Below are 13,913 nucleotides of genomic sequence, written 5' to 3' on the forward strand. Positions count from 1 at the left end.
GACCCATTATCACCCCTCCTCTTTGTGTTGGCTATCGACCCTATTCAAAACCTCCTGGATATTGCCACTCATCATGGTCATTTACATCGGATCGGTGGGAGAGCAGGTTGCATCCAAACATCCTTGTATGTCATCAACACGGCCATCTTTGTAACCCCCATTGTGGATGATATTCAACATCTAACTGCAATCCTCAATGGTTTTGGTGAGGTGACGAGTCTTGTCACAAGTTAGAGAAGATCCACGTCGCTCCAATCAGATGTACTGGCATCGACCTCGACTCTGTCCTTTAGAGTTCCTCGGCCAGTCATTCTGCTTTCCCCCTGAGATACCTTGGACTCCCTTTGTCGATTAACCGCCTCAGGAAATTGACCTTCAGTACATTGTTGACAAATCCGCAGGGAAGCTTGTACCTTGGCAGGCACGTTTTGTCACCGCTGCCAGCAGGACGAAGCTGGTCAAAGCGGTGCTTACCCTCCCAAGCTACTTATCTCATCACGATTTTGGTCCTCCCAAGGGCACGCTAAATGCCTCCGAGAAGATTTAGCGGGTATTCCTTTGTTCAGGCTCCAACAAGGCCTTTGGCGGGCAATGTAAATTCAGTTGGAATTTGGTTTGTAGGCCTAAGAGGTTGGGCGGCTTGAGCAGGCCTCGATCTCCGCAAATATGCCAGAGCTTTGCGCTTGAGATGGCCTTGGTTCGCGTGGAAGGAGCTGACCTGGGCTTGGGTGGGCCTAGGCAACCCCTGTAACAATGTCGATATGGACTTTTTTCTAAGCGGCCACCACCATCGTCGTTGGGGACGGGCGCACAACGAAATTTTGGCATTCTCTCTGGCTTAATGGGTCTAAACCAAAAGACATAGGTCCTTCCATCTCCAGTCTATCCAAGAAGATGAATGTCACTGTTCATGATGCTTTGCTTGACCACTCCTGGATTACTAAGATTGACATTACTAAGGGCCTTTCCATCACCCCTTCAGATAGCTGTCACCATGGTAGTGTGGATGGTCTGAATAAATTCCATCCACAGTACCATGGTGTCGACTGTCTGGAGAAATTGGGCGCTCTCGAAATGCAAATTTTTTGCTTGGTTCGTCATCAAGAAAAGAATCTAGATGGCCGACCGTTTGCAAAATGGTAGACGGCCCAACTGTGGGTTGTGTCAGCTTCGCAACGAGTAGGAGTCGGCGGTGCACCTTATTTTCAAGTGCAGATACGCCCTCAGAGTTTGGGCTGCTGTCAAATTTGGGATTGATGCTCCGGAGCTTGCCATTACTACTTGAGGAGGGCTAAATTCGGTCCAATCTTGATGGAAAGGCGATGGTTCTTCGTCGTGGTCACTGGAGGAAGGTGATCTTCTCGCTACTCATGTTGGGAGGTTTAAAAAGGGAGAAATGCTAGGATCTTCCGCAACATGGCATCAATGCCCTTTAGTGTTATTGATAACATAAGGGGAGGCCAAAAATTGATTCTCGCTGGGGCTAAGCATTTGAGCTCAATCATGCCGTGACAGTAGGGTTTTCTTCTTCTGTTTGTTGAGGCGTAATGGGCCTCATGAACCTTGTTCCTATTCTTCTCTATGAGTGAGATAATGCAAAGCTTTTGCCCTTGTTTCAAAACAAAAATAGAAAAATTGAGGTGTTGAGATGAGATCTAGTAGTGCAATGCAATGGACCATGCTGTGTGTCTTTGGAGGTTGTGAAAATGATCTGATCCTGGCTGTACAGCAGTTCGAATCCAATAGCACCAACGCCCATCCATGTGTCCCTACAGTCTCTCCTGCCAAACAAGTGACCGGCATCGGTATTAGCTGTAAGCTGTTGAGCAACCAACACCAGCCGTTGGCCTATACCAGTAGTGTGAGGGTCCCCAATCTGTCTTTTCACCGCTCATCGGCTTCATCGTTCGAGCAGACTGCTCACAGCTTCATCGGCCGGAGGCAAAGGCAAAGCCATTAAGGTGGTGTTTGTTTCTCTAGTCGTAGGACTTTTTTTAGTCTCTGGGACTTTTTGAAAAAGACTCTTAAGGAGGTGCTTCTAAGGACTTTTAGCAAAAGGTCCCAAAAAAGTCCCATCCTGTTTGGTTTGCTATGGACTTTTTCTAGTCCCTACACCAAAAAGTCCCTGGAAACAAACACCCCCTAAGCAGCACCAAACTGATCATGTTTTAAAAATAAAAGCCGTTGCAGCTACCGGTTATTTTCCTCCAACGGCCTCCCCTACCGCATCATACACACACACACAGGCCGGCCCACGCACAACCACCAGGTCCTCCTCGCCGCTCCCCTAATTCGAAGCGCCGGGCGGTCCCTCCTCCGCGCTCCCTGATCAAGCCGAGTCGCCTCGAGGCCTCGACACCGACGGGTTCCAGGCTCGATTGGGGTTGGGTTCAGTGATGGCGGCCTCGTCCAGGAAGGAGGAGGAGAGGAACGAGCGGATCGTGAGGGGCCTCCTCAAGCTGCCGCCCAACCGCAGATGCATCAACTGCAACGCCATCGTAAGGGCTTCTTATTTCTACTCCAGTCGCGTGCGCGGTTTGGTTTTGGTTTTGGTTTGCATCGCTTGCTGATGCTCCCGATCTTGTCTGGTGTTTACTGACGGCCCTGTTTTTGTGTGGTGTCGTCTGATGCAGGGGCCGCAGTACGTCTGCACGAGCTTCTGGACATTCATCTGCATCTCCTGCAGCGGCATCCAGTGAGTGTTTTTGTATTCCATCCCCGGGTGATCTATCGTTTCTTCAACTTTGTGGAATTGGAAAGCCTAGCCAGCGCGATCCAGCCATCAATTTTACTTGTACTGTTGAACTGTGTGTCAGATTACTGCTTGGGAGGTTCTACTGATAGTGACACAGTATGGCAAATTATTGGCACACTCTATACAACTTATCCATTGTGTGTGAATGTTCCAATTCTAGTCATTCTAGTCTTGCATATGCTAATGGTCTGCTGACTTCTGTTATTCTAACACACTGGAACCATTTATGCACTTGTAGCCGTGAGTTCACGCACCGAGTAAAATCGGTGTCTATGTCCAAGTTCACCGTGCAAGAGGTTGAGGCCCTTCAAAAGGGTGGGAACCAGGTAAAAGTCATACATCCAGTTGGTTGCCTGTTTGTTTTGTTGGTGGTTTTCTGGGAATTCCCTTTTGGTTCATATCCTAACACTTAAACTGAATGATACAGCGAGCCAGAGAATTATTGTTGAAGGATTTTGATACCCAGCAAATGAGGGTACCTGATAGCAGGTACATAACTTCATCAACTCATTGCCGTGTATACATTCTTTGGTTTGTTATTTAACGGGATATGGTACATGATGTGACTATTTTGTTTTGACGCAGTAACATTGAAAGCCTTAGAGAATTCATAAATGCTGTTTATGTGGAGAGAAGATATGCTGGTGTAAGTTTGTCCGAAAGGCCTCCAAGAGATATACAGGTACAATTAGTTAAATTCTCGACATCAGCTGTTTGACTACTTGAAACCTATCTTCGTCAGTCTGGAACTTTAGCTGTGATAAGCTTTAGCACAACCGCTGCAGTACACATAGATGTTAGTGAATACTCATTCAGGTGGCTTAAAGTGCATCTATTATTTCTCCTTTAAAGGACTGATTTCTTCCAGTTGGCTTTCCTACATATATGCTGCAATGATGGTTTTTATTTTCCTACAATATCTGAGAACATTGCGTCTTGCTGAACTATACTCTACTCCATCTATGAAGATTCAAAGATCCCATGAAGAGGAACATAGAAGGGCTAGTTCCTATCAATCATTTTCTCAGAGCCCACCTAATGACTACCAATATGAAGAAAGGCGCAATCGCAAGCAACCTGCAATGCTAAGTAGGAAACCTAGTTCAGACCGAGGGCATGATGGGAAGATGCCTGGATTTTCTTGTCGTTCACATAGCCTGCAAGAGAGAATGTCCGAGGACCAATTTGCAAATGAGAGTCGTGGACCGAGAACTTCTTACTGCTCAGGGTCAAGCATGCGTGGTACCTTAGGAACAGCACCCAAATCACCTGATTTCTTCGATGATGGGTGTTTAAGCCCTCCTGTCCAACAAAATCAATCAAATATGCTGAGTTCTAATGGCATCACTCAATCCCAGGTGATTGATTTTGGAATTTATCCTCTTTCCTTTGTTGCATCTCATAAAGTCGCTTAATAAATTTAATTATTTTTCTGCAGAGAACTGCATCAACAGGGAACATAGATTCCACATCGCTTAAGTCAGGCAACTCAAGCTTAGCTGATTTGTTTTTTTATTTTGAGAATGTTCACCGAACTCAGCAATCCAACAATTCTGCAGCTCCAAGTTTTGTAGCCTTTTCTGCTGCTGTAAATGGTACAAAAGAGGATCTCTACAGTCAGCCAAATTTGCAGCAACAACCTATAACTGGCTATCCATCTGTAGATTTATTTGCAAATATGCCTCATACAGCTTCATCTGCTGATAAAATGCCACTGGAAGCTCATCCATCTGTAGATTTGTTTGCAAATATGCCTCATACAGCTTCATCTGCTGATAAAGTGCCACTGGAAGCTCCATCAATGGGCAATGCTGGGTGGGTTACATTTGACACGCCCCCACATAAACAGCCTGGAGTCACTGGTCCCTCTCCTGTAGCTGACGTAGGTAATCATAAACAGATTCTGGGTCGTGATTTGTTTTCGTTCGAAACAACTGATAGACCAACATTGTTCCCGACTTCCAAGCACGAAGTTTCAATCAGCAATCAGTCTGGTGCTACATCTCTTGATACAGGTTGCTCTCAGGTAAGGAATATTTGCGTTGCTCTAGGAGTTCTCTATGTTTCTATTTGTTCATGGCAACAGGTGCATGCAAATAATATAGGGTAATTAACTTTGTGAATGGTACTTAAGCTTTTACAATTTTTAACTTTGTGAATGGTACTTAAGCTTTTACAATTTTGTGAAATGTGTGAACTCAAAAGGAATGATTGTACTATGAGGTTCCAGTGTTCTACTGTGGAATTAGCCTTGTCATGCTTTACATCTTAAGAAAGTTAATATTTTGAATTTGCTCAATGTTGGAGCATTTATGATGGCACTTGCACTAAAAATCTGCCAGGAGATCTATCACTAATGACTTCTAACTTGCAAAAATCTAAAGAGTAAAGAGGCAAATAATTATCAGGCGAGGAATTATGTAATTGTACTGTTGCATCTCTTTTAATGTGTGCAGTTAATTTGCACTTTCAGAAAAGGCTGGTTTACTGTTTGGTTTCTGAGTTTTTTTTTGTCTTCATTGTGCTCCAAATTATGTAAAAGCTGTTATTGTTAATTTGCCAGCCTTGGATTTTTAATTGTTTGTGATGTCACTGCTGGTAGCAGCAGTTCCCAACAAACAGGAAAGATATCTCATTCATGACTTTAAAATTGTTGGAGTGTAATAGAACCAATGGATAGGATAAGTTCTCAGGTTGGGAATCATGAAATTGAATAATAAGGTTACTTCTGGATGTTATGGTACCATTCTTCTATTGATTATGTGTTTTAACTGCCTTTCCAGAGCTTCAAGTCACTTCCTCCTTGTTGTGTATTTGCAGTTATGGCATTCATTTGATGATGCAACTGGGATCATCTCTAATGATCACTCTGGTGCTGAGTCACTAAGTAATGAGCTCACAAATGTAGTCGATGTTACCAACAATCCTTTTAGTTGCCCTATTAGTTCAAAGGTAGCCTTTTTCCCTGTTAAATTTTGCATGTGGTTCATAAATAACACAGCATCATAACTGTTATTCTCTGTAGAAATCTCATGGTGATGATTGCCATAATGTGTTCATGGATGAATTAGCTCTAAGTGCATCATTTGCTCCTTTCCTAGAGCCATCTCCAATATCTGATGTTCCTTCAGTATGGCTTCTCTACTTCATAAACCATTTAAGAATATTTTTCTTCTTCTAGACCATTGCTCTCTGATGTGATTTGATCATGTACAGGGAAAACCCTTTGCTGATCAGATTGTGCTAAATCCATTTGATCTCCCCTTTGGTACTGATTCAGAGGCTACTAATCTGGTATTCCATTTCTTCTTTGCCTTATCTGTACTTCATGCTACCAGAAGGCTTAAAGAAGTGAACATAGTGTTGTCGGTTTTCTATGATCCCTGCTTTCCAAGTAGTTGATGATGCTTCATTTTGTGGTTAATGCCTTTTGACAAACAGATTTACCTAAACTATTGGGTCTTTGTAACTGGTTGAAAAAATTTAAAATGAAAATGGTCCAATAAAGCATGCCACTGCATGTGCATGTCTATTCGAAGTAGTTGTATGATAAAATATACCTAGAGGTAGAAAGAATTGTAAGTATTCATGTGGGATATGATTGTCTTTTAAATCAAGTAGAATCCAATTAAATAAAAAGATTTGTGGATGGTCAAGCCTCTCCTATAGCAGGGACAAGCCAGTGCACTATGGCCAGTTTTCGAATCTTTATCTTACCCAAATAACTTGTCATACATAAATTCGTTACGGCTATTCCTTCATTTTTTTTCAACAAATTAAAATAATCTAGATCACTATTATACTACATGAGTAGATTTTTTTAAAGAAGCTGAATTCTTTCTGGGAAATCAGCCAAATTTCCTATCTTTGGAATTGGATCCGCATCACCACTCGTGGCACCACCAATCACCACCTCAACCAGTCCGAGTGCACCAAGTTTACTTAGTGGTTCTTGGCCGTGGATGGATGGTTGGGATGTGGCGAGGTTGCGGTGGTGCCACAGCCATGGGCATGAAGTAGGATGACATTGGTAACAAGAATATTTGAATTTGAACATGGTTTGGTCTTCAAAAGATGGCATGTGTTTGTAAAATTAAATTGCATTCCTTGGAAGATTTGAGACCACTTTACTTGTGATTTTGTACTAAGAACTAGAAACTCTGTCTATGCATTGAGTATGAACTGTCTTTTGTGCGTGATATTATAGAAAATATATTTATCTTTGCTTACAGTTCTAGTCCTTGTCATTGCCAGCTTCCTGGTGCTTGCCAGCAATTTTCTGAATTACACTTCATTTGCAGTTCATGGACATGAGCATGCTGCAAGCTGCTTTGCCTAATTTACCAATAACTTTTCTTGATGGTTTGCCTGAATCATGGTTCTCCAACAATACTTGTACCTATGTTCCGTCTGGATCACATGGTGAGCTTTACTGGTAGCATCTTTATATGGTTTGCCTAATTTACTGCGTACGTGGAGTTCATCTGACTGTAACAACTAACACATATTCAGGTGGATTAACATGTCTTGTCGAGCAGGCCCCAAACTCTCCATTGAGGTAATATGCTCTGCCTTGGCATAGTTGGCCTTACCAACTATTTGTTCGGTTTGCTACCGCATTGGGGTTGTTCGGTTTGCTGCCAATTGCCAAGCCAAAAGTAGGCAAGGTTATTAGTTTCTTATATCAACACAAAAGAGCCAACAAAAATGGCAATGCCGACGTTTCGGTGGCAGCCTTGCGGAAATCGCATCGGCTCCACCACAAGTTGGAGCCAAACCAATTGGAGGCCAAATCTGTAGCCATTTCCAGAACTCTGGCTTGACAAAATTAGGGAGCAAACCAAACAAGCTCTAGCGTCAACTCCATCTTTGTGCTAAAGCTAAACCTGTTGTTTCAGGAACATAACATTGAGCACTGTATCTACTGGCAATCCTTTTGCATAGAGAAAGGATTCGGCTTGGAAATCGACATGGCTTTGTGCTGCTTGGACTTGTGAAAAGAGCACCTGTTCCTTGGGTTCACTGAACTTGTATGTAGCAGATACAGATAGGGAGCTCGTGAAGGCCATTCTGCGGAGACTCGGATATCTATGGTTTGGTTGACAGTGCACATTTTGTGCCCCTTGCCTCTTGGAGTTCGGGAACCCTTGCTGGTGGCTGTGACGACGATGACAGGTGGTGATGCTAACGTTTTTTTTTGGCGGGGGGTGATGCTAACGTTAGTATGTTTTGAATCAGAATGATCGAATCCTTTCAACGATGGTTACATGTCCCCTTTTATATCTCCCGAAGAGACACGACGATCCCTCGAGGAGGCGTCGGTTCCAGGAGATCGAAGGGAGGCGTCGGTTGCGGGACAAACCGCAACGATGGTTTGGGCAAGGGGAGATTTTCCCCTAATTACAGAATTATTTTTAACACTCCCCCTAATCTACGTTTGACCATGTAGATCATCTTCACGATTGTTCGGGAAGCTCTATCATCTCAAAAGATTCTCCTTCAAAAGTTCTTCATAAAATCTTTGATGAGGTCCTGAAAAATATACTCACAAAGAAAGATAGCATAATATGATGTCATTAAAATGAGGATATCTCAAGAAGAGACTCCCTCTGACACCTGCAAGTCCCTAAGTCTTCGCATACCAATTCCATGAACACATTTTTGGAATGTAGAATTTGGTAGAGACTTGGTAAATAAATCAGCAAGGTTGTCGCATGATTTGACTTGCAGAATGCTTATTTCCCCGCTTTTCTGAAGATTATGGGGAAAGAACCATTTAGGAGAAATATGCTTGGTGATATTACTCTTGATGTATCCTGTTTGCATCTGCGCAACACAAGCTGCATTATCTTCATAGATAATGGTAGGTGATTTTATCGAACCCATTCCACATGACTGTTGTATGTGGTTTATCATTCTGCGAAGCCATACACATTCGCATGTTGCTTCAAATAATGAAATTATTTCAGAATGATTGGTAGATGTTGCCACCAGAGTCTGTTTCGAAGACTTCCATGATATAGCAGTACCACCATGTAGGAACACAAAGCCGGTCTGAGATCTGGCGTTATGGGGATCAGACAAATAGCCGGCATCTGCATACCCAAATACATCAGAGTCCTGATTGTTCTGGAACTGGAAAAATAGGCCAAGATCCTTTGTGCCTTAGAGATATCGAAAGATATTCTTCACTCCAGACCAATGATGTTTGGTGGGAGCTGCGCTATGTCTAGCAAGTAGATTCACTGCAAATGCAATATTAGGTCTTGTGCAATTTGCAAGATACATAAGCGCTCCAACAGCACTAAGGTATGGAACTTTAGGTCCCAACACCTCTTCTCCATCATCCCTTGGTCTGAACGGATCTTTCTCTATGTCTAGAGATCAAACCACCATGGGAGTTTTAGATGGATAGGATTTGTCCATATTGAATTTCTCCAATATTTTCTGGATATAGGCAGATTGGTGTACCATGATTCCTGAAGGAAGATGCTCAAGTTGAATACCTAAGCAAAATTTGGTTTTACCCAAATCCTTCATCTCAAATTCCATCTTTAGGTGATTGCGTGCTTCATCAATGTCTGGTGTGCTGCCGATGATGTTGAGATCATCAACATACACAGAAATGATGCAAAATCATGTAGAGGACTTCTTGATGAAAACACATGGGAATCAGCACTATTGGAGTAACCTTTCTGAAGAAGGAACTCACTGAGTCGGTTGTACCACATCCGTCCCGACTGCCTTAAGCCATACAATGACTTATTCAGCTTTACACAATACATGTTGCGTTTTGCATTTTTATTCGGGACAGGGATTCCATCAGGAACCTTCATATATATGTCCGAATCTAGTGACCCATAAAGGTATGCGGTCACGACGTCCATCAACTGCATAGATAGACGATTTTGCACTGCCAAGGATATAAGATATCGGAAAGTGGTTGCACTCATTACTGGAGAATATGTTTCAGTGAAATCAATGCCGGGTTTCTGCGTGAAACCTTGTGCTACGAGCCTTGCTTTATATCTCACCACCTCATTGTTCTCATTCCGTTTCCGGAGAAAAACCCATTTAAATCCCACAGGGAAAATACTGGGAGGTGTAGGTATTGCTTCAGTGAATACCTTTCTTTTGTTAAGCGAGGCAATTTCTGCTTGGATTGCATCCTTCCATTTAGGCCAGTCGGAGCACTTTTGGCACTCAACGATAGACCTTGGATCATGATCAGTGAGAAGAGTATCTACAATCTTGTCAGCAAAATATATGTCGACAGTCGTAGTCTTACGGTCAAATAATTCTCCAGAATCAACATAGTTGATGGAAATTTCCTGCACCCCTAATGACTCTTCGTGATTTCCCAATACGATCGAGTCTGGGTGTTCTGATGTCCCAGTCAGTTTGTGCACACTGGAACTGGGTTGTGGAGGTTGCCCTTCCACTGGGTGTATACTACCCATCAGGTGTTTGTCAATGTTGAGTTGACCTGCATTTACTGACTCCGAGGTTTTTCTCCTCGATTTCCTTTGTTGCTTGCTAGAAGCATGCTCCAGTTCAGAGATCGCACTACTCCCCCTCTTTTTAGGAATAGGGAGTTGAGTGGTTTTTGTTGGTACCTCCACTCTTTCCGGTGCATTTCTGGCTGGGTTTAAGGATTTTGTAACACCTTTCAAATCAGTAAACGAATCTGGTAGATTATTTGCAAGATGTTGCAAATTAATGATCTTCCGAACTTGAAGTTCGGTCTCTTGGGTACGTGGATCAGAGGATGAAATGGAATGAGCATTCCAATCAATTTCCGGGCATTCTTTCTGGTACTTGAAATCTCCCTAATGCCGGAAAATGTTCCTCATTAAATATGCAATCAGCGTGACGGGCTGTGAACAGATCCCCAGTCAGGGGTTCCAGGTACTTGATAATTGACGGCGATTTGTACCCCACATAGATCCCCAACTTCCTGTGTGGGCCATAGATGTCCGCTGTGGTGGTGAGATCGGGATGTATGCAGCACATCCGAACTTACGCAGATGGGAAATGCTTGGAGGATTTCCACGTACCAATTCCAGAGGGGAAGAACTGTGATATGCAGTTGGCCTCAATTGTATCAAGTCAGCAGCGTGTAAAATAGCGTGACCCCAACAAGAGGTTGGCAAATTGCAATTCATCAACAAAGGTCTTGCAATGAGTTTGATCCTCTTAATCAATGCTTCAGCCAAACCATTTTGTGTGTGGACATATGGAACAGAGTGCTGAACTTCAATCCCCAAAGCCATTCAATAATCATTGAAAGCACGTGAGGAGAATTCTGCAGCATTATCCATTCGAATTGACTTAATTCGACTTTCAGGATAATGGGCTTGCAACTTAATGACTTGCCTCATTATCTTGGCAAATGCATGGTTTCGTGTGGACAGAAGACATACATGTGACCATCGTGTATATGCGTCAATCAGAACCATGAAATACCGGAAAGGTCCAGATAATGGCTGAATGGGACCACAAATGTCTCCTTGAATACGTTCAAGGAACTGAAGTGGTTCAGCTTGTATTTTGAGGTGTGAGGGCCTCAAAATTAGCTTTCCCGTGGCACAAGATGTGCACACAAAATCAGAAGATTGAGGAAATTTTGACTCAAGCAAATTATGACCAATGGAATTGCTAGTAATTTTCCTCATCATCCCTATTCCAGGATGGCCTAGGCGATCATGCCAGGTTTGGAATGCGTTAACATTCTGAAAAATTACTTTGTATGCAACATGTTTCACGGGTTTGATGTACGTATAGTACAAACCAGACGATAGAGAAGGAATTTTCTCATGTACCTTTTTGCCATATCCGTCATCTTTAGTAAAGAGTAGGTACTCCTCTTTGTTGTCTTCATGGGTTTCAATATGAAAACCATTTTTACGGATATCTCGATAACTGATCAGGGTACGTGCAGAATCGGGATACAGTAAAGCATCCTCAATTGTCACATATGTACCACTTGGGAGGGTGAATATGGCACGTCCAGTACCAACAATCACAGTATCGCGTCCAGCGATAGTTAGAATATCTCCATTTGTCTTTTTCAGAGTTTGGAAATATTTCATCTCCCTCAGTATGGAGTTTGTGGCACCACTGTCCACAAGGCATAATTCCTCTTCCATCGGATTGCCCCCGTAGAAAACTATATAAAACAAAAGAATTTTCAATAAGAAAAACTCATAGTAATATATAGAATACAATCTTTATTATATCAAATGTGCTGATACAATACAATATAAAGACAACAATAAACTTATGTTCTTATTACAATCATCACAAATGGACATAATTAAGTAGATCACTAAGGAGATTGAGGGACTAGTCGAAGTCGCCAAACACGTTGTTTGCAGTGTACTCAATCAACGTGTTCTCCATTTCAGCAGTAGCCTCGGGCAGATAAGGAACCACGGCGTTGCTCGGTCCAGGAGGAACATCGTGCGAACCACCAGCTCCTTTTGCGCTATCCGGATGAAGGTTGAAGTTGGCTTCAAACCTTTTCCCTTGAGGTGCTTTGCATCCCTGTGATTGCTGGTACAGCATAACCAGATGCTTGGGCATTGTGCACTTTTCAGTAGAATGCGTGTGGCATCCACACTTGTTGCAAAGCTTAGATTTATCAAACCTGGGCTTTGAAGTGCCTTTTCCCTTGCCTGGGTATCTAGATCTCCTGTTCCCATTACGCTTTCGCTTATGCTCGAAATTGGTTTGTTTACCCCGAAAGGTACCATTAAACTTTTGTCTATTTGCAACATTCAGATGGACTTCAGGTAAAGGTTGTGCCCCAACTGGGCGCTGAGAGCCATTCTTAGCGAGTAGCTCATCATGCTTTTCAGCCTGAAGTAACATGTGAATGAGCTCGGAATAGACAGTGTAGTTACGAGCACGGTATTGCTGTTGGAGGATCCTATCTGAAGGGAGCATAGTAGACAGAGTTTTCTCTATCTTCTCCCCCTCAGTAGGTTCCTTCTCACAAAAGCGCAGTTTGGAACATATCTTATGAACAGCATGATTGTACTCACCAATGGATTTGAAATCCTGAAGACGAAGATGAGTCCAATCATGAAGTGCTTCTGGCAGGACTACTGCCTTCTGCTGTTCATACCTCGTTTTGAGGGTCAGAAACAGAGTACTAGGAGATTCCTCCTGTAAATACTCAGACTTGAGATCTGGATGAATATGGTGCCTTATGATGAATAAGGCAGCATAATTCTGCTGTTCTGTCAGCGGCGTGGCCCCATCCGGGAGAGGAGTCTCTGGGGGTTGTATTGCACGCGCTATCCCACGGGACGCAAGACTGATCTTGATGTCCATAGCCCATGTAGGGTAATTGTGGCCATTGAGGGCAAGCTCCTCAAACTCTTTGGCAGTCATCTTTGCCTACATGATGAACCAGAGATAATTAATTTACGGGTGGTAAATTAAAACCATCATGGTTCTGTAATAAGAACGCAAAAATTTGATGCTCAAGTGTAAAACTTGAAAAATTCTCAACCTCAATTATGTGAACATAACACTTTGAAGATCACTTAGATCTCACAGTATTAGGCTATATCGCCATTACCTTGTGTATGCTACAATTCAGATATAAGGAATACACGTTGGAGGTAATCGTTTGTCGAGAATGACAAAACGTAGACCTCACAGTAAGAGAGGATAGTCTGCAAATGAGCAGTAGATCACAACTCATTATCTTGTGATTCCAAATAAGATGAGGGAGAAACATTCAAAAATTCGCAAGTTTGATATGCGAGAGAAGATCTCAATCGCAAAGACATGTTCGATAAAAGTGAGATGTGGTAAACACATGGAACATGTCATTCTTCCCAGATGAAATCCGGTACTTTATTTATATTATCAATCCATTACATAATATAAACACACTAATAATTACACAAGTCCTAGTCAGATTTAATCTAGAACTGGACTAGTATGTAAGTAGCAGTCAAACTAGGTACTAAACAGTACTAAACAGAGTCTAAAACTGCACCATATACAATAATTAGTACTAGACTAATAAAAACAGAGAAAGAAAAAAAAACTTGAAGACCACCGCCGATCGAGGCCAGCCCGCAGCCACCCACACCACATAAGGCGAGAGGTGGGGCGGTTACGGATAAGGCCCGACCCGCAC

General features: G+C 42.8%; 1 protein-coding gene across 2 annotated transcripts; it reads left to right on the forward strand.

The window, feature by feature from the left end:
- The first annotated feature begins 2,229 nt into the window (after nucleotides 1-2,229).
- Nucleotides 2,230-8,473, forward strand: LOC119290688 (probable ADP-ribosylation factor GTPase-activating protein AGD14). Of its 2 annotated transcripts, XR_005141962.1 has the most exons (14): nucleotides 2,230-2,498; nucleotides 2,634-2,695; nucleotides 2,994-3,081; nucleotides 3,183-3,244; nucleotides 3,341-3,437; nucleotides 3,724-4,113; nucleotides 4,194-4,781; nucleotides 5,576-5,707; nucleotides 5,781-5,885; nucleotides 5,972-6,049; nucleotides 7,057-7,177; nucleotides 7,268-7,313; nucleotides 7,654-7,930; nucleotides 7,994-8,473. XR_005141962.1 is itself a non-coding variant. In XM_037569324.1 (13 exons), the coding sequence occupies exons 1-13, from the start codon at nucleotides 2,397-2,399 to the stop codon at nucleotides 7,697-7,699; spliced, it is 1,917 nt and encodes a 638-aa protein (XP_037425221.1). In that variant the 5' UTR covers nucleotides 2,230-2,396; the 3' UTR covers nucleotides 7,700-8,473. The 2 variants fall into 2 exon arrangements, 1 of the variants encoding a protein (XP_037425221.1); XM_037569324.1 differs by having other exon boundaries at nucleotides 7,654-8,473.
- The last annotated feature ends 5,440 nt before the right edge of the window (nucleotides 8,474-13,913 follow it).

The sequence above is a fragment of the Triticum dicoccoides genome, chromosome 4B (assembly GCF_002162155.2).
Source record: "Triticum dicoccoides isolate Atlit2015 ecotype Zavitan chromosome 4B, WEW_v2.0, whole genome shotgun sequence".
In the NCBI taxonomy this organism is placed as follows: Eukaryota; Viridiplantae; Streptophyta; class Magnoliopsida; order Poales; family Poaceae; genus Triticum; species Triticum dicoccoides.

What these genes read in the sequence shown, in the direction of transcription:
- LOC119290688 (XM_037569324.1), top strand. Translation starts at nt 2,397, where the DNA reads ATGGCGGCCTCGTCCAGGAAGGAGGAGGAGAGGAACGAGCGGATCGTG. An exon ending in GGCCTCCAAGAGATATACAG is followed by an intron (nt 3,438 to 3,723) that starts GTACAATTAGTT and finishes CCATCTATGAAG; the next exon opens with ATTCAAAGATCCCATGAAGA. An exon ending in ATGGCATCACTCAATCCCAG is followed by an intron (nt 4,114 to 4,193) that starts GTGATTGATTTT and finishes ATTTTTCTGCAG; the next exon opens with AGAACTGCATCAACAGGGAA.